The sequence below is a fragment of the Ammospiza caudacuta genome, chromosome 16 (genome assembly GCF_027887145.1).
Source record: "Ammospiza caudacuta isolate bAmmCau1 chromosome 16, bAmmCau1.pri, whole genome shotgun sequence".
Taxonomy (NCBI): domain Eukaryota; kingdom Metazoa; phylum Chordata; class Aves; order Passeriformes; family Passerellidae; genus Ammospiza; species Ammospiza caudacuta.
In genome coordinates, this window is record NC_080608.1 from 15,392,131 (window position 1) to 15,409,071 (window position 16,941).

Consider the following 16,941-nt stretch of genomic DNA (forward strand, 5'->3'; position numbering starts at 1 on the left):
GAGGGTGGGCAGGCACTGAACAAGCTCCCCAGGGAAGTGATCATGGCCCCAAGGCTGACAGAGCTCCCGGAGCATTTGGACAATGCTCTCAGGCACAGGGTGAGATTCATGGGTGCTGTGCAGGGCCAGGAATCACAGAATCATAGAGAAGTTTGGAAATTACCTTAAAGATCATCTCGTTCCATCCCACAGCCATAGCAGGGACACCTTTCACTATCCCAGGTCGCTCCAAACCCCGTCCAGCCCGGCCTTGAACACCTCCAGACATTGGGCAGCCACAGCTTCTCTGGGCAGCCTGGGTGTCTCCCCACCCTCGCAGGGAAGAATTTTTTCCTAATATCTAACCTAATCCTGCTCTCTTTCAGTTGGAACCCGAGGATCTGCACTCTGATGATGCACCTGGGGACTCGATCGCGATGCACCCCCGGTTTCCCTTTATGACCCGCGGGAGCCTCGGGGCGGATTCGAACCCGCGGAGCTGCCGCCGCTCCCCCTGCCCGCCAGAGGGCGCAACGCTGCCCTCACCCAAGATGGCGGCGGCGGCTTCACGTCCCCGAGCGTTTCCCCCCTCCCTCCCTCCCTCCTTCCCGCGGGCAGGGGCCGGACGGGCCGCGCCGCCATATTGGCTGTTGTCCTGGCTGCGGCGGGCTCGCCATGACTCGCCGGCGGAACAAGGCGGCAACGGCGGCAACGGCGACGGCAGCGGCGGCAGGTGGCTCCGGGCCTCGCCGTGACAGGATGGCGGGTCCCGACGTCGGGCCTCCCCCGCCGCCACCACCACCGGAACCGCCCGCCCCGCCTGAGGTGGCGGCGGCGGCGGGCAGCGGCGGGGAGTCGGGCAGAGGCAGCGCGCAGGTACCGGGGTAGCGCTGCGGCGGGCACGGGGCTGGCTCCGAGGGGGGTTCCGCCTGGGCGGGGACGGGGCCCTGCCCCTCGCACCCCATCCCCCCCGGGCCCTGCCCATCCCCGCCCCGACCCCCGGCTCGGAGCATCCCTGCGGATGGGGCCGGGAGCGCTCCCAGAGCGCCCCGCGGGCGGGCCCAGCCCGGCACGGCCCCGCACGGCCCCGCGCAGCCCCGACGCTGGGCGATGGCAGGTGGCTCCAGCATCCTCATTCAGCGCGCTTCTCCCTGCTGGACACACCTGGCTGCCGCCACCTGCTCCGGGCTGTGGGCAGCGAGGCGGGGCTCGGCGCCGGGTGTGGATGTGCTGGGTGCATTAGGGACAGCCGCGGTGTCACCAGCCGTGGTGTCACCCGCCATGGTGGCGGTGTCAGCTGGGACACGGGGTGGCCCCGTTGCTCCCCCCTCGCCGTGGGTGGGCAGGGGGGCTGTGCCCCCACTCTGCTCTCCTTGGCCTCTGACCTTTGCTTCACCTTGAGCCTGCAGACGCCATCTGTTTGGCAGCAGCAGTTCAATGCACGGCTCATTGTGGCAGGGCCCCGCTGCGCCGGCAGACAATGGGGGCCCCCTCGCCCGCGCCACGCCGGGCTCGTCACGGCTGTCAGGGCTCCGGCAAGCCCGAGGGATGCAGCCCGGCTCCTGCAGGGAAGCCCCAACCTGGCTGTGCCTGTGCAGGGAGAGCGTGAAGAAGCACGGGGGGCTGCACCCCACCCTGGCGCATCAGCACCGCTGGCTGTGCAGAACAAAGAGGCAGGAGAGAGGGCTTGGGGCTCTTGGGTGACACAGTGGGGGCATCTTTGATGGGCGAGGAGGGAGAGCTGAGGCTGTCAGACCCACCCTTCATATCCCTGTGTGGGATTTCTGTGGGTCTTGCTTTGCCATGCAAGTACCCTCAGTCTCACTGTACCAGAGGTGATGATGGGAGTTGCTGATGGCTTCCCAGCCTCGCTGGTGGCAAGGCTGGCTCTTTGGCAGGCTGTGATCTTCCCAGAAGTCCAAACACTCCCAAGCTGGCACATGGCAGGTTGGCAGCAGCTGGTCAGCCTGAGGCTGCTCTGCTCCACTGGGAGAAGGTGCAATACCACATGTAGCCTGTAAGAATTTCCTTGGTTTGGTGTCAGCGTCCTGAGGCCTCCTTCACTGCCCCACATCTGCGCCAGATCACACCTGGGTGACTCACGGTCTGTGTGTCCTTCCCCAGGTGCTGCCCACCGCCAACCAGTCCGTGCAGACCTGCTGCCTGCTCTGTCACCGGGAGCGCAAGGACTGGGGAGGGCCGTCCCACAATGGGCTGGTTTCCCCGGGCGAGAGGCTGCCACCCGACTTCGTGCCAACGCTCGTGCAGAACCTCCTGGGAGAAATGCCCCTGTGGATCTGCCAGAGCTGCCGCAAGAGTGTGGAGGAGGAAGAGCGGCGGGCGGTGCAGGAGCAGGCCCTGGCGGTACGCGCTCACGGGGCTGGGGTTTGGAAGGCAGGGCTGTGGCTGTAGGGACAGGGCACTGACCACCCTGTGGCACTGACTGCGTGTGTGGGTCCCATCCTCACTCTGAGCTGAGTGTCTCAGACATCCCAGCCTTCACTTCCCTGCCAGGGCTGCCTCTGGCTCAGCAGGGACAGGCCCTGTTGGGGCAGTGTGTGGTGCTGTGGAGGCTCATCCAGCAGCTTGGAGTGCCAGGCTGGCAAGGCTGGCAGTGCCACTGCTTTCCTCTGCTGCACGTTGTGCCGCGTCCCCTAGCCCCGGGGCTGCTCCCTTCATGACGCAGAGAGAGGCAGTGGCTGCCAGGGCAAGTGCCTGCCTGTGCGTGGGGTTTGGGTAGAGGAGCTGGCTCCTGACTGGCTTTATTTAACTCTGCCCTGGTGTGAGTGGGACCAGCACAGGGACACAGCACAGGTGTGTGGCCCTTGGCATGGCCCAGCCTCTGTGAGCCAGGCTGTGTTGGTGTGGATGGAGGGGGTGTTTGTCACTCCCAAGACAGTAATAAAAATGGTTCACGAGCTGAGCCCCTGCTGCAATGGAGAGGGTCAGTGCTGACACCTGGGGGCCAAGGTGTCCCCTCAGCCACTTCATTCTGTGTTTCCTTTGATAGGTCTCCTTATCCCACACATCCTGCAAGTCGCAGTCTTGTGGGGGTGGCTCACACTCCTCTTCCTCCTCCTCCTCATCTTCTTCCTCCTCGTGCCACGGGAACTCAGGGGACTGGGACCCCAGCTCGTTTTTGTCTGCTCACAAGCTCTCGGGCCTCTGGAACTCGCAGCACACCAACGGGACCGTGCAGGGCAGCCCCCTTGGGACTCCCCCAGCTGCACTAGGTGAGCTGAAGCTGGCTGTGGGGTTGAGCAGAGCTTTCTGGTCAGTTCTTGGCTTAGCTGGTTTCCTCGTGGGCAGGGCTGGGTAGGGCTGGGCCTCTGAATCTCAGTACCAGCAGCACATTGGGTGAAAAAGGCAGATGGTGCTGGGATTCAGCCCCAGCTCTGGTCTTCTTCCAGGTGACAAGCACCCCAGCCTTGCTCTGTCTCCGGAGTGCGCCAGCCAGCTGTCGGCCATGGCGCCGGGGCTGAAGGCCTGTCCCTACAGCCACACGGCCTCTGCCACCTCCAGCACTGCCACGCCGGGCTCGCCTCTGCCTACCTCACTCGACTTCTGCAAGACGCTGCCGAAGCAGTTCAAAAGCTTGTGCCGGAGGGCCACCCCGCCAGGTACCTGCCCAGGGACGGCACCAGCCATCCCCTCCCTCCCTGCTGCTCCAGAGCCTTTCCTCTTGCCCTGTTCTCCGTGGGGCAGGGCTGCATCCTGTGGGGGCCACACTGACCCCAAGGCCCTGTGTGAGCAGAGATGGCTTCTATCCCAAGCTGTGAGGAGAAACAGCCAGTGCAAAGGTGGTGGGTGGCTCTGAGCATGGCCTTGGTCCGTGCAGCACAGCCATTGTCTGATTGTCTCTCTGCAGGTGAGGCCTTCCACTCCTCAGAGCATCATCAGCACTCCGACCTCACTGCTCCTCCCAACAGTCCCACGGGCCTCCCCTCGCAGCCCCCGGCGCTGATCCCCTCCAAGCAGACGCCTCCCCACGCGGGGCCCTTCAGCTCCGCGCCGCACATCCCGCTGGGCCCCTCGTCGCAGGCCGGGCTCTTCCCCGTGCCCAGCGCGCAGGCGGCCGCCCCCAAGCCGGTGTCCGAGTCCCCTCCGGCCAGCGCGGCCTCCCACAGCCCAGGGCCGTGCAAGAGCCCTCACCTGCCCCCCGCCAACGTGCCCCTGCTGAAGATGCCGCCGCCGCTGTCGGGCTGTGCTCATCCCTGCAACGGGCACTGCAGCACTGCACTCATCCCTCCTCCTGCCTCCCACCAGCTGCCCAGCACGAACAGGTGAGTAGGGGAGCCTTGTCTGCTTCCATCCTCTCCTTGTGGGGCCACGGGCCTTTTCTCCCATCCCTGACCATGCACTTCTCCCTGTGGAGGGACTGACCACCCTGGCACGGTGGTGCAGGAAGCTGCTGTCTTTGTGGGCCAGTTCCACTGCTGCAGGCCGAAGGCGAAGCTCTTTCCCAGCGTGTGTTCCTCCTGCTGTTGTCCTTTGGGTCTGTGGTGCAGAAGAGGCTGTGCTTCTCCTCCAGCTAAATACCCAAAGGAACACCCTGATCAACCTGCAGTTGGCCAACAGGATCTATGTCAGTGAGGCCTGTCAGGCAGCTGTGGCACTGAGCAAAGGTCCTTGAGAAGATGAAGCCTGTGGACTTGTTCTGCTCACCTGTTCCTCCAGCCCTCTCTGGGCTGCCTGTGCCCTGGAAGAGAGCACATTGCTTTCTCTCTGCTAATTAGCTCTCTCTGTGGAGAGCCACTTGGGTCCTGAGCTGGATCTTGAGGAATGACACTGTGGGCTGTGCCCTGACCTCCCTGTCTCTGAGTTGGGTAGCCTGTGCCTTTGTGAACTGGGCCAGCCTCACATGGAGATGTCTGGCAGCTGCACAGTCCCAGTGTTCCTCACCTGTGCTACCCAATACCCCCAGTGAGTACTGTGCTCTGCTTTGCTCCCAGCCCAGGGCCTGGCTCACTGGGGCTCTGCTGCACCAGCCTCCTGCTGGCCAGAGGCCCTGAGGGCTGGGAGAGACAGATGCTGCTCCTCTGGGCTCCTTGGGCATCTTCTCCAGAAGAGGAGAATGCAGGGGAGGGGGTTTGTCCTGCAAATCCTTCTGCTTGGGCACAAGCTTCCCCAGGAGGGCTGTTCCTTCATGCATAGCATGGGGCAATTTTTGAGATATCCTGGAACCTGCTCACCTCTCACCCTTCTCCCCTTCTCCTCAGGGACCCCTCTTGCAAAGGGCACAAATTCCCAAACGGTACCAGCTGCCACCCACCACAGCCCTGCGAGGCAGACGAGGGGCTCGGGGAGGATGAGGACAGCAGCTCCGAGCGCAGTTCCTGCACCTCCTCCTCCACCAACCAGAAAGATGGGAAGTTCTGTGACTGCTGCTACTGTGAGTTCTTCGGCCACAACGCGGTGAGTGAGGTGCTGGTCCGCAGCCACTCCTGGTCCTTGCTTTGATGGGGAGACATCACTCGGCCCCTGTGCCCAGAGTGGGAGGTGGGCAGGTCTGGCCACAGCTGTTCCCTGTAGGCACGTACATCCCCCACTTCCTTTCCACCCTGCTCATCAGCCTGCTGGTCCCTTGCTCCCGACTCGCAGCCACCTGCCCGGCCCCAGGGCTCGGAGCAGCCGGCCAAGCCCTGTGGCTTCACGGTGGAAGAGCTCAGTAGGGCTGTGCTGACTTGTCTTACTGAGACTGCAGGGAAGGGAGTGGCTGGAAGGTCACAGGGGGCTGTTGGGGGAGCTGGGGCTGCCTGCCCCTCATGTCTGGCTGACAGCATTCCCCTTCCACAGCCCCCGGCCGCGCCCACAAGCCGCAACTACGCTGAGATCCGAGAGAAGTTGCGCTCTCGCCTCACCAAGAGAAAAGAGGAGCTGCCACAGAAACTGGGGCACAACAGCAGCTCAGGGGAGCCCGCTGTGGACCACCGCAATGTGGATGAGCTGCTGGACTACATCAACAGCACAGAACCCAAGCCCTTGAACAGTGCCAAGGCAGCCAAGCGGGCACGGCACAAGCAGAAGAAGAAGGTGAGACTGGGCGGGGGCTGGGGCTGCAGAAGGAGGGCTGGGCAGGGCTGTGCTGCTCGCAGGGCTTTTCCTTCTCTCCCTTGCATCCATTTGGGTTCTTGAATTCTGTGTCACTCTCACCCAAGGTGGCAGCAGTCCCTGTCCCTATGTAGGGCTCTTCCTGCCTCTGTTCCTGTAGAAGGTTGCCCAGCCCTCCTGGGTGCTTTGGGCTGCACTCTCCAGTCTGCCCCATGCCACATTGTGACACTGTGCATCTCTGGTAGGAAAAGGCAGTGCCATGATGGCTCTTTCTGGTGCCTGGTGCCCAGAGCATAGTCAGGTGTGCAGTGTCCAGCTGTTGCGGTGTCCATGGGGGAAATGTGACAGTTTAGGGACTGTGGAAGATGTGGTGTAGCTGTGCTGAGCACTTGCACTTGAGTTTGCTGTCAGTCAAAGCTGGAGCAAAGCTCTGTGTCCTGCACCCATGGTTCTGTGGCCCAGCCCAAATGATCCTCGTGGCACCTGTGTTGCAGGAGAAGGAGAAAGCCCAGCTGGAGGCAGAGGCCCAGAAGCGGGCAGAGTGTGCCCCTGCAGCCAGCCAGGCCAGGGAGCCGGCCGAGGAGAAGCTGCTGGAGTGGCCGGAGCTGGAGCTGGAGCGGGTGAACAGCTTCCTCAGCAGCCGGCTGCAGGAGATCAAGAACACCATCAAGGACTCCATCCGGGCCAGTTTCAGCGTCTACGACCTCAACCTGGATGTCAACGACTTCCCCAAGAAGGCAGCTGTCCTGGAGCAGAAGAACCTGCTCTCCAACCTCAACGGGTCTTCTGACCTGCAGGACATAGACCTGGCTCTGGCCCCGCTCAGCCTGGGCCCTGCCAAGAACCACACGCTGCTGCGGGGCGAGCCGGGCCCCCGATGGGCCGAGGGGCCCGGGGAGCCCCCGCCAGCCCCGGCGGCCGAGAACGGCGTGGTGAAACGCCTGAGCGCCGTGCCCAGCCTGTCCCGCATGATCTGGGTGCAGTCCAAGGCTGCCGACTCGGCTGTGGAGGGCCCCGCGCCGGGCCTGGAGCCCCAGGAGGGGCCACAGCCCAAGGGGCCGGAGCCGCCGGAGCCGCCGCCCGCGGGGAGCCGGCAGAGGAAGAACAAGCGGCAGAACGGGCAGGCAAAGAAAGGAGAGGGAAGCACGGCCGTGCCCAGCGGCCAGGCCCGGCTGGAGAGCCCTGCTGGGAAGGGGCAGGTGCTGGGAACCAAGCACCCTTCCAAGGCCAGTGCCCCAGAGCCAGCGCGGGCCAGCGGCTGCGCCGAGCCCGGGGAGAGCGGCAAGGGGCAGCCCTGGGCCTGCGGCAGCGCTGCCAGGGGGGACAAGGAGAGACCCAGCGAGTGGAAAGGCCGGAGGGGAGAGGGCAAAGCGGAGCTGCCAGAGCTGGCCCCGCAGCAGCCACCTGCCCTGGCCACCCACCTCACCCTGGGGGGCTCCCCCCAGCCCAAGGGCAAGAGCAGGAAGAGCCGAAACAAAGTGGAGAAATCCAATACCTCGATCGGTGAGTGCTGGGAACACTTCTGTGCGCCACCATTCTCTCTGTGGCCCCTTGCCCAGCTGGCAGCCCCTCCCTGCCCTGCAGTGCTGACCCTCTGCTCTGCTTTCCCAGATGATGTGTTCCTGCCCAAGGACCTGGATGGGGCAGAGATGGATGAGACTGACAGAGAAGTGGAGTATTTCAAAAGGTGAGGGGAGAACTACGTGGGGCTGAGCTCTGCCAGCAGGGCTTTACGCATGAAGGGGCTGGGAGCTGGCTGGGGCTGGGGTCACAGAGGGGCTGAGGGTCCCGCTGGGCTGGAGGCTGACCGGGGCTGTCCTCTCCCTGCCAGGTTCTGCCTAGACTCGGCCAAGCAGACGCGGCAGAAGGTGGCCGTGAACTGGACCAACTTCACCCTGAAGAAAACCACTTCCAGCGCAGCCCAGTGAGGTGTGGAGGGGCCACCCCCACCCACCCACGGCCGCTCGCCTCTCCTCACTGTGCCCCCCGCCTCACCTTGGTGGGATCCCCTCCTTCGCGGGGGGCCCCGGTGCTCTCCTGCCCCGCGGGGACCCCCGGGGCTCCCTCCATCCTCCTGCCCCTCCCCGCGGGGTGATCCCGGCCGTCCCGTCCCCCTCTCCGCGCGCACGCGGCTCCCTGTGCCGCGGGGAAGGACCGTGCTGGACCCAATAAAGATCTTTTTAATTTTTTATTTTATTTAAACCCCGGTGTCTGCTGCTTTCTGCCGCGCCGGGGAAATCGGGGGGCAGGAAAGAGATGTAAAACGCATTATGCGCAAGTTTGGCCGCCGCGGGGACCCGTCGTGCCGAGTCGCCGCTCCCGCCCAGTGGCGCCCCCTGCGCGTTGCTAGGCGATGGCGCTGTGCGCGATGACGTCACTTCCTGTATCCCTTCCGGGAAGGAGCCATGGAGGCCGTGGCGGAGCGGAAGGTGGGAGCGGGTCCGGCCCCCGGTACCGCCCGCTCCGCGCTCCCGGTGCCGCCCCGGGCTCCCCTCACCGCCTGTCTCCCCACAGAGGCAGCGCGAGGAGCCGGCGGACACGTCCGACCTGTCCGGAGAGGATGATGAGGACTACGTGCCCTACGTGCCCGTCAAGCAGCGCAAGCAGCAGATGGTAATGGGGTAACGGGGCTGCCCGGGGAGGGCTCCGAGCGGCCCTCCCGCCGCCGGGCTGCTCACTCCGCCTCCGTCCGCGTCCTTCCAGCTGCAGAAGCTGCTGCAGATGCGGCGGAAGGTGGTGTCCGAGGAGGAGCAGCGGGACAGCGGGAGCGAGCAGCGCGGGGACGAGGATGACATCCCGCTGGGACCCCAGTCCAACATCAGCCTGCTGGACCAGCACCAGCACCTCAAGGAGAAGGCGGAAGGTAAGGGAGGGGCTGGTGGCGGCACTGGGTGGCTTTCAGGGGACAGCAAACCCCTCCCTCATTGTTTCTTGTATTTCCCCAGCTCGGAAGGAGTCAGCCAAGGAGAAGCAGCTGAAGGAGGAAGAGAAGATCCTGGAGAGCGTGGCAGAGGGCCGAGGTGAGTGGGAGCTCTGTGTCTCAGATGTGTCCCCAGAGCTCCCAGGGCAGCAGGAGAGCTGTTCCCTGCCTTGGGAGTGCTCATACTCAGGGGTGGGGCTGGAGGTGACAAGAGGTGACAATGGGTGCCCTCAGCTGGCACTGCCTGCCTTAGCTGAGACATGGCTGTGACAGGGCTCTGGGCATGGCAGCACTGAGTGTTCCTGTGCCAGAGGGGCTGTCTGTGCTGCTGCTCCTCCTCTTCTGTCTCCAGACATGATCTCCCAAGCTGTTTGCCCAGTGAGGCTGACGTGGATGAGGAGAGTTTGCTCTGACTGATGCTCTTTGTTCCTGCAGCTCTGATGTCAGTGAAGGAGATGGCCAAGGGCATCACTTATGATGACCCAATCAAAACCAGGTAAGTTCATAGCACAGCTCAGAAGTTGTCCTTCTGAAAACATCACTTCATGGTGGCTGAAGAGGACTGAAACCCGCAGAGTCTTGCAGGAGCAGTGCAGCTCTGCAGCCTCTTGCCTGAGTGACTGGGTTTGTGTTATTATCTGTAAAATCAAACAGCTTTTGAGTCACATTGGATGTGACTGTGTTGTTTTGTATAGAATAAGGTTTGATAAAGGACATTTGTGTTAAACTAGAAGTTCTGAGGGTTGGTATTCAGGTCTGGGAGGTCACCAAGCCAGAGAAAGAGTCTGGAGGAGCCTTTGGAGCTCTGGGGACACAGCTCTGGAGACAGCAGTGTCGAGGTGGTCATTGATCAAAGATTGGACTCATTGATCTCAGAGATCTTTTCCAACTTCAGTGATTCCGAGGCAGTGTCAGAGAGGTAGTTGAGGTGTGTCCAGGTGTTTTTGGCATGTTCCATCCACCATCCACAGGCTGTTCTCAGCTGTTATTCATGGAACTGGCTCAGATCTGCTCCTGTGCTCACTCCATGGAGCCTCTTGGGGCTGCCCCTTTTATCTGGGAGGATATTGGAGCCCAACAGGGAGTTCCCCTGAACTCCTCCATGGGAGCTGCTGGTTCTGGAGCCCTGGCCTCATGGTGCACCTGTTTGTGTTGCTTCCACAGCTGGAGGGCCCCTAGGTACATCCTGGGCATGTCGGAGGCGCGGCACGAGCGCGTGCGCAAGAAGTACCACATCCTGGTGGAGGGGGAGGGCATCCCACCCCCCATCAAGAGCTTCAAGGAGATGAAGTTCCCAGCAGGTAGGTCAAGAGTGGAGCCTGGAAGGGATCCCACCTTTTTCCTGGCTCTTGGCCTGAGGGGTGTTTGGCACTGGTGGAGGAGCTGCTGCTGGGACCTGAGTGGGAAAAGAGAGGAAATGGTTCAGGTCATGAACGTGCCAACCTTGTTCTCTGACAGCTATCCTGAGAGGCTTGAAGAAAAAAGGAATCCAGCAGCCAACACCCATACAGATCCAAGGCATCCCCACAATGTGAGTGCTCTGTCCCCATCCCAGAGTAGTGAGCAGTTGTTCCCACTCAGGGGTGACAGATGCACCCTGTCACCCTGCTCAGCCCTGGAGGTTTGAGCTGTTCCATGGTGTTCCTCCTCTCCATCAGTCCTGTTTCTCTGGCAGACTCTCAGGAAGGGACATGATTGGCATTGCATTCACTGGCTCTGGGAAGACCTTGGTGTTTACCCTCCCTGTGATCATGTTCTGCCTGGAGCAGGAGAAGAGGCTGCCATTCTCTAAGCGAGAGGGACCCTATGGACTCATCATCTGTCCCTCGGTGAGTGCCAGGAGGAGGCTGGGATTGACCTGCAGTGGCAGTTCTGAGTTCTGCCTGCTCAGAGGTGTAGGAACAGGCTGGTTTTGTCTCTGCAGCGGGAGCTGGCCCGGCAGACCCACGGCATCCTGGAGTACTACTGCCGCCTGCTGCAGGAGGATGGGCTGCCCCCGCTGCGCTGCGCCCTCTGCATCGGGGGCATGTCTGTCAAGGAGCAGATGGAGACCATCAAACAGTAAGACCTCCTGGGGGAGTCCATGGGGCTGGAGCTGCTCTGTTTTACTGGCAGGGAGTTAAGGAGTGGCATCCTGGCTTGAGGAGAGCGTGGGGTGAAAGTTGTATGCCAGGGAGGTGTCCTGCACGGGGCAGGAATGCCAAGGGCCTGATGCAGCCTCCTCTCACCCCACAGTGGGGTGCACATGATGGTGGCAACCCCCGGGCGCCTGATGGACCTGCTGCAGAAGAAGATGGTGAGCCTGGACATCTGCAGGTACCTGGCCCTGGATGAGGCTGACAGGATGATCGACATGGGCTTTGAGGGGGACATCCGCACCATCTTCTCCTACTTCAAGGTACTGAGCTGCCACAGTAGGAGCACCCTCAAGCTCAGTCCTGCATATGCCAGGTTGGGTGAGTGCTGAAGGCTTCCTCCCTGTGCAGGGCCAGCGGCAAACCCTTCTCTTCAGTGCCACAATGCCCAAGAAGATCCAGAACTTTGCCAAGAGTGCTCTGGTGAAGCCCATCACCATTAACGTTGGGCGAGCGGGTGCTGCCAGCCTGGATGTTGTGCAGGTGAGGTGTTTAGGTGCTTCCTTGTGCCTGTGTGGGAGGCCAGAAACATTCCTGAGGGCACTTAATTCCTTTCTCTGCCAGGGGCTGGGGTTCATGGCCCTCCTTCCCAGCTGAGGGATACCAAGCAGTGGCAATTCCTCTGCTGCCTGACCCATGTCTCTGCTTGTTCCTAGGAGGTGGAGTATGTGAAAGAGGAGGCCAAGATGGTGTACCTGCTGGAGTGCCTGCAGAAGACCCCTCCACCTGTGAGTATGCTGGGGACATTGTGGTCACCCTGGGGCATGGGGGAGTTGGGAGGAGGGACCCCTGTGCGGAATGGACACGTGACTGAGCCATGCTGGGGATCAGCAGTGCTGTGTGCTCTGCTCAGCAAGAGGGAATGGGCTTCCCCAGGGGCTGTGCTGGTGCCAGCAGTGCCATCCTGCAGTAAAGGGCTCTGATATGATGCCTGTGCTGCCCCAGGTGCTGATCTTCGCAGAGAAGAAGGCAGATGTCGATGCAATCCACGAGTACCTGCTGCTCAAGGGTGTGGAAGCTGTGGCCATCCATGGAGGGAAAGGTCAGTGAGGGTCCCAGAGAGGCCTGGGCTCCTGTGTGACCCCACTCCTGCCAGGAATGTGTGTGGCCATGGGAGGTGCCAGCCTGGAGCAGTTGTTGATGGTGTGAGGAAGGGCTGTGACCGTGTGAGGAGTGAGCTCCGTGTTGTACACAGCAGCTCCCTATGGGATGTAGAGACCCCTCTGCTCCCTCATTGGGAGAAAGGCTGCCCAAGGAAGCAATGCTTGACTCTGAGGCCACAGTGTTTGCTGCAGTAGGTGGGGCTGGGAGCTCTGCCCTCACTGATCTTCTCTGCTGGGCCTTTGCAGATCAGGAAGAGCGGACGAAGGCCATTGAGGCCTTCCGGGATGGGAAGAAGGATGTCCTGGTTGCCACTGATGTCGCTTCCAAAGGCCTGGACTTCCCAGCCATCCAGCACGTCATCAACTACGACATGCCAGAGGAGATTGAGAACTATGGTGGGCACTGGGCCTCGTGGGAGGGGTCTGAGGCCAGCAAGGCTCTGTGCCTGTCCCTGCGGTGTCCTGGGGCAGGGATGGGCTGTCACACTGTGCTCACCCGGGGCTGATCCTGTCCCTGTCTCCGCAGTTCACCGCATCGGGCGTACGGGCCGTTCAGGCAACACTGGCATTGCCACCACCTTCATCAACAAGGCTTGTGGTGAGGAACAGCACGGGGCTGGGGGCAGCTGGGCAGTGCTAAGGGGGTGTCCTGAGCAAGTAGGATGGCTTTGCCTGACCTATGTCTCTGTCCCCAGATGAGTCGGTGCTGATGGACCTGAAGGCTCTGCTCCTGGAGGCGAAGCAGAAGGTGCCACCTGTGCTCCAGGTGCTGCACTGTGGGGATGAGACCATGCTGGACATCAATGGTGAGAGACCCCAGGCTCACACAGGGACCCCTGTGGGGCTGCTGCAAAACCTGGGCTCTGGAAGGGACCCTCCAGCTCCCAGTGCCACAACACTGGGGAGACACTGGGGATGTAGCCCCTTTGCTCTGGGGTGGGAGCTGCTGTCCTGGTGTGGCACTGTACTGTTCTGGCATGTCACTGTGCTGTCCTGGCTTTGACCCCATCCCTCTCATTGCAGGTGAGCGGGGCTGTGCCTTCTGTGGTGGCCTGGGCCATCGCATCACCGACTGCCCCAAGCTGGAGGCCATGCAGACCAAGCAAGTCAGCAACATCGGCCGCAAGGACTACCTGGCCCACAGCTCTATGGACTTCTAGCCTGGACAGTGTGCTGCCCCTGGATGGGCCTGGGTTTCCTGTCAGCCCAGGGGCCTGTCTTGCACTGCTTTGTGTGGGCCCTTTTCCAGAATTTTGGTCACTGGGACTGTTGCCAGCTCAGCCTGATGAAGCTCCTGTCCCGGAAGGAAATGTATGGAGCTGTGCTGCAACAGCCCATTACATCAGGGTGTGTTGGGCAAGCAGGTAGCAGTGCCTCAGGGCAAGAGAAAGCCCCAGGTGGGGCGACTGCTCTGCTGCCTCTGCCAGCCTGGTGCAGTGGTGAGGTCAGGTCTTGTGTTGCTCCTCACAAATCCACCCAGTTTCTCTGGGCCCATCTCCCTCACCTGGATTTGTGCATTCTCTGGTGGCTGTTCTGTCTCCCCAGCCGTGCTGGGAGGATGCAGGCAGGGTGAGGTGGAGCATGCCATGCTCATGTCAGGCGCTCCCCGAGGTGCTTCCTGTGCTCTGCCCCCGCGTTCTGCCCCACTGCCCTGCTCTGAGGGGGAGGGCGGGCACACGGACACCTCCTGTGGCCCAGCCTCTGCCCCCCATCCCACACCCCAAAAAGGGGAAGTCTCTGTGAGACGGAAGTCTGCCCCATGCCTTTCCTTTGACTGCAGCAGTCACATTTTCTGCGTTGCGGGTAGCCCGAGTCCCTCATCCTTGCGCTGGCTGCCAGGGTGAACTGGGCCTATGGAGAGACCAGTGAAGGATGGGATCCTTTATGTGCAGCACACCAAATTTGGAAAGGTAAAGGGTGGATTTGGGGTTGGTAGAAGGTTTTCCTTGATTTGCCATGAGGCTGGGCCCTCAGCAGCCTAGGAAGGGGTGTCTGGAGCCAGACCCATTGGAGCTATCCTTGGGGGAGCCCTGGGCTCAGCAGCTCTGTAAGTGGGGCTTTCCCATGGGGCTGAGGGGACTCTGTGTGGGCACCCACTCTGGCTCGCCCATGTGTTGGGTTCTTCTTGCTTGGTCACCGTGTGAGTCTCAATGGAAGAATAAACACGCGTTAATATGGCGCAGCTCCAGCGTTGGTGTGTGTGTGAGTGGGGCCCTGGGCCAGCACGTGGGACATGTCCTTGTGCCCTCCATCGCCCGGCCCTGTGGGGCCAGCACCATCCAGTGACACTTTCGTGGCTTGGGCTGCTCCTTCATGCCCTTGGAGGGGGCACTGAGTGCCACAGCCCTTGGCACAGGGTATGGGTGACACGGTGAGAGTACCTGGGGTCGGGCCAGCTCCAGAGAGCTGTCGGGTGTTGGCGAAGTAGGTCCTGCTGGTCACGCCATGGCAGGGTGGCCATGTCCTGTGGGGGTCTCAGTGGATGTGTGGGGCTGCAATCTCACTCTGACCTCCCTGCTGAACAAGAACCAAGCCCTGGAAGCTCAGCAGGCAATGCTGTGTGTGAGCAGCTGGTGCCCTGCCATGGAGGAGGCAAGTGGACTGGGGGTGGTGGGTATTTTGGGTGCTTGGCTGCATCTGGTTCCTGCAGGGCGGAGGCTCTGTGCACTTTTGAGGTACATGGTGGCACGCGCCCCCGCTATCCCATGACGGACTGGGAAGGTGCCGGTGCTGCAGAGGCTCCCCTGGGAGGAAGCAGGCTGCTCAGCAGATGTGAAGCTGCCAGCAGGAGCCTTTGCAGCTCAAAATGGCTTTAATTTGCATCAGGGTCTGTCCTGAGAACAGCTCGAGAGCTCAGCTGCAGGTCGGCAGGCCAGCACTTGCAGCAGGGAACAAAGAGCAGGACCTGGTGCTCAGGGAGCCAGGAGTGAGTGTGACTCACCCCCTGAGCCATGCCAGGCCCGCTCGGGGCAAGGCCCCCTCAGCCCAGCTTCAGGCCTGCCCTGCCCCACAGTTCAGGGGTCTGTGCTGGTCCCTGTTCTCTGTGCCCTCCAACAACACCTGGCAGGTGTGGGCTGGGACTCCCCTGTGCCCCTCATGCCCTGTATGGAGGGCAGTGCTGCCAGATGCAGCAGCCAGCTCTGCTGACCTGTTTTTTCCCTGCCTTTGCCCTTTCCATGCATAGAGGTCCTGGAGGAAGATGCGAGCCCAGCTGTTCGCTGCCAGCCCGTCCGGCGTGGCCCGCATGGAGAAGTTTGACGTGCGGGATGATGGCACAGTCCCAGAGAAGGTGTCCCTGCAGCGCTGTGCCCGCCGCGTGATCCGCCTCTCTGACTGCGTCTCCGTGGGCCCGGCGGGCACCCAGAGCTGCCCCAAAGCCACTGCTGCCTTCTACCTCACCACCACGGAGAAGAGCTATGTGCTGGCAGCCGAACGGCGCGATGAATGGATCACCCAGCTCTGCCAGCTGGCCTTCCAGGTACCAAGGGGTCTGGCAGAGCCAAGAGCCCCACTTGGGTGAGCTGGGAAGCTCCAGGGCAGGCAGGGGATTTGTGCTCCCCCCTGTCTTGTCCCAGGTCATACTCACATCCCTTTGTTTCAGGGTGGAAAAGAGACAGTGCCGAGTAGTGCCAGGACCCAGCTCAGTCCCGCTGTCCCCATGGAGGAGAACTCTCTCTACTCGTCCTGGCAGGACCGTACGTGCATGGGTGGTGAAGAGGGCTGGGGTGGGCTGCAGCTCAGTGCTGCAGTGCTGACCCCTGGCTTGTTTGGCTCCCACAGTGACTGAATTCTTGGTGCTGGTGGTTCAGACAGACGCGGCCACCCGCTGTGGGCTGCATGGGCACTACCTGCTTTCAGCCCTTCCCCAGAGCCTGACGCTGAAGGACCCCCAATCCCGCCAGCCCCTGCTCACCTGGCCCTACCCCTTCCTTCGCAAGTTTGGCCAGGATCAGGTGAGTCCCCCACTCCCTTTTTGGGGCTGTTGCCTGCCCAGGGTGGGTGGCAGCCCCTCACTCTCCCATCTGACCCTGCAGGCTGTCTTCTCCTTCGAGGCTGGCCGCCGCAGTGACTCCGGCGAGGGCACCTTCACCTTCAGCACCCCACGGGCCCCTGAGCTCTGCCGGGCTGTGGCTGCTGCCATTGCCTGCCAGCAGCAGGGCAAGGACACTCTGGAGCCCAGACTCTTCTGTGTCTCAGAGCCCCAGCTCTTTGCACAGAGCCTTGAGCCCCAGCCCTGGGGGCCTGGGAATGATGAACCCCAGCCCAGCTCAGCGCTGGGGGGGACACAGCCTGCCTCCCACCCCCCTGCAAACCTCCTCTGCTTCACCCCACCTGAGCCAGAGGCCTCATGCCCCATCGTCTATGCCTCCATCGCCCGGGGCCAGCAGCCCCTCTTTGTGTCAGGGCAGCCAGGCTCTGGGGAGCCCTGGGCCGTGGGGAAGCCGCTCCCTGAGCATCTCTACGAGAACATCTTCACTGCAGAACCACGTCCAGCCGGGGCCCAGGAAGAGGAGGAGGAAGGGCAGTGGGAGCTGGGGTGCCGACAGGCCCCCGAGGGCCACAGCAGTGAGGGGGGGCCCGTCTATGACAACCGGGCCGCCATGGCACCGACCCCCCGCGCCGCGGGCTGGGGGCGCGGAGGGCAGGAGGCGCTGTCAGGGCGCTCCGGGCACAAGCCGCACAGCACCCTTCGGGCCAAGCTGGTGCGGCTGCTGAGCAGAGAGAGTCCCGGAGCGCGGGACTGGGCTTGATG

The 16,941-nt window shown here is 62.3% G+C and overlaps 3 protein-coding genes across 3 annotated transcripts; all 3 read left to right on the top strand.

Moving 5' to 3' along the window:
* The first annotated feature begins 530 nt into the window (after positions 1 to 530).
* FAM193B (family with sequence similarity 193 member B) lies at positions 531 to 8,198 on the top strand. The gene is given in 11 exon segments (XM_058815419.1): positions 531 to 560; positions 562 to 855; positions 2,104 to 2,343; positions 2,990 to 3,212; positions 3,390 to 3,599; positions 3,848 to 4,262; positions 5,199 to 5,394; positions 5,776 to 6,012; positions 6,525 to 7,533; positions 7,642 to 7,717; positions 7,862 to 8,198. Coding segments are annotated over 11 exon segments (3,027 nt in total). The 3' UTR covers positions 7,959 to 8,198.
* A 233-nt stretch (positions 8,199 to 8,431) lies between these two features.
* On the top strand, positions 8,432 to 14,333 carry DDX41 (DEAD-box helicase 41). Its single transcript, XM_058815170.1, has 17 exons — positions 8,432 to 8,459; positions 8,545 to 8,643; positions 8,734 to 8,893; positions 8,976 to 9,050; positions 9,386 to 9,446; positions 10,115 to 10,251; positions 10,409 to 10,481; positions 10,626 to 10,779; positions 10,875 to 11,011; positions 11,186 to 11,348; positions 11,437 to 11,568; positions 11,742 to 11,813; positions 12,031 to 12,127; positions 12,435 to 12,584; positions 12,715 to 12,786; positions 12,884 to 12,994; positions 13,212 to 14,333. The coding sequence occupies exons 1-17, from the start codon at positions 8,436 to 8,438 to the stop codon at positions 13,346 to 13,348; spliced, it is 1,854 nt and encodes a 617-aa protein (XP_058671153.1). The 5' UTR covers positions 8,432 to 8,435; the 3' UTR covers positions 13,349 to 14,333.
* DOK3 (docking protein 3) lies at positions 13,991 to 16,939 on the top strand. Its single transcript, XM_058815171.1, has 5 exons — positions 13,991 to 14,098; positions 15,373 to 15,666; positions 15,790 to 15,883; positions 15,969 to 16,141; positions 16,223 to 16,939. Exons 1-5 carry the CDS (start codon positions 14,042 to 14,044, stop codon positions 16,937 to 16,939), a joined length of 1,335 nt encoding a protein of 444 aa, XP_058671154.1. The 5' UTR covers positions 13,991 to 14,041.
* Positions 16,940 to 16,941: the final 2 nt, after the last annotated feature.

Coding starts and splice junctions, on each gene's coding strand:
- DDX41 (XM_058815170.1), top strand. CDS start 8,436: ATGGAGGCCGTGGCGGAGCGGAAG. Junction 11,814..12,030: donor TGCAGAAGACCCCTCCACCT/GTGAGTATGCTG, acceptor GTGCTGCCCCAG/GTGCTGATCTTCGCAGAGAA. Junction 12,585..12,714: donor AGAGGAGATTGAGAACTATG/GTGGGCACTGGG, acceptor CTGTCTCCGCAG/TTCACCGCATCGGGCGTACG.
- DOK3 (XM_058815171.1), top strand. CDS start 14,042: ATGGAGAGACCAGTGAAGGATGGGATCCTTTATGTGCAGCACACCAAA. Junction 15,884..15,968: donor CTACTCGTCCTGGCAGGACC/GTACGTGCATGG, acceptor TGGCTCCCACAG/TGACTGAATTCTTGGTGCTG. Junction 16,142..16,222: donor GCAAGTTTGGCCAGGATCAG/GTGAGTCCCCCA, acceptor CTGACCCTGCAG/GCTGTCTTCTCCTTCGAGGC.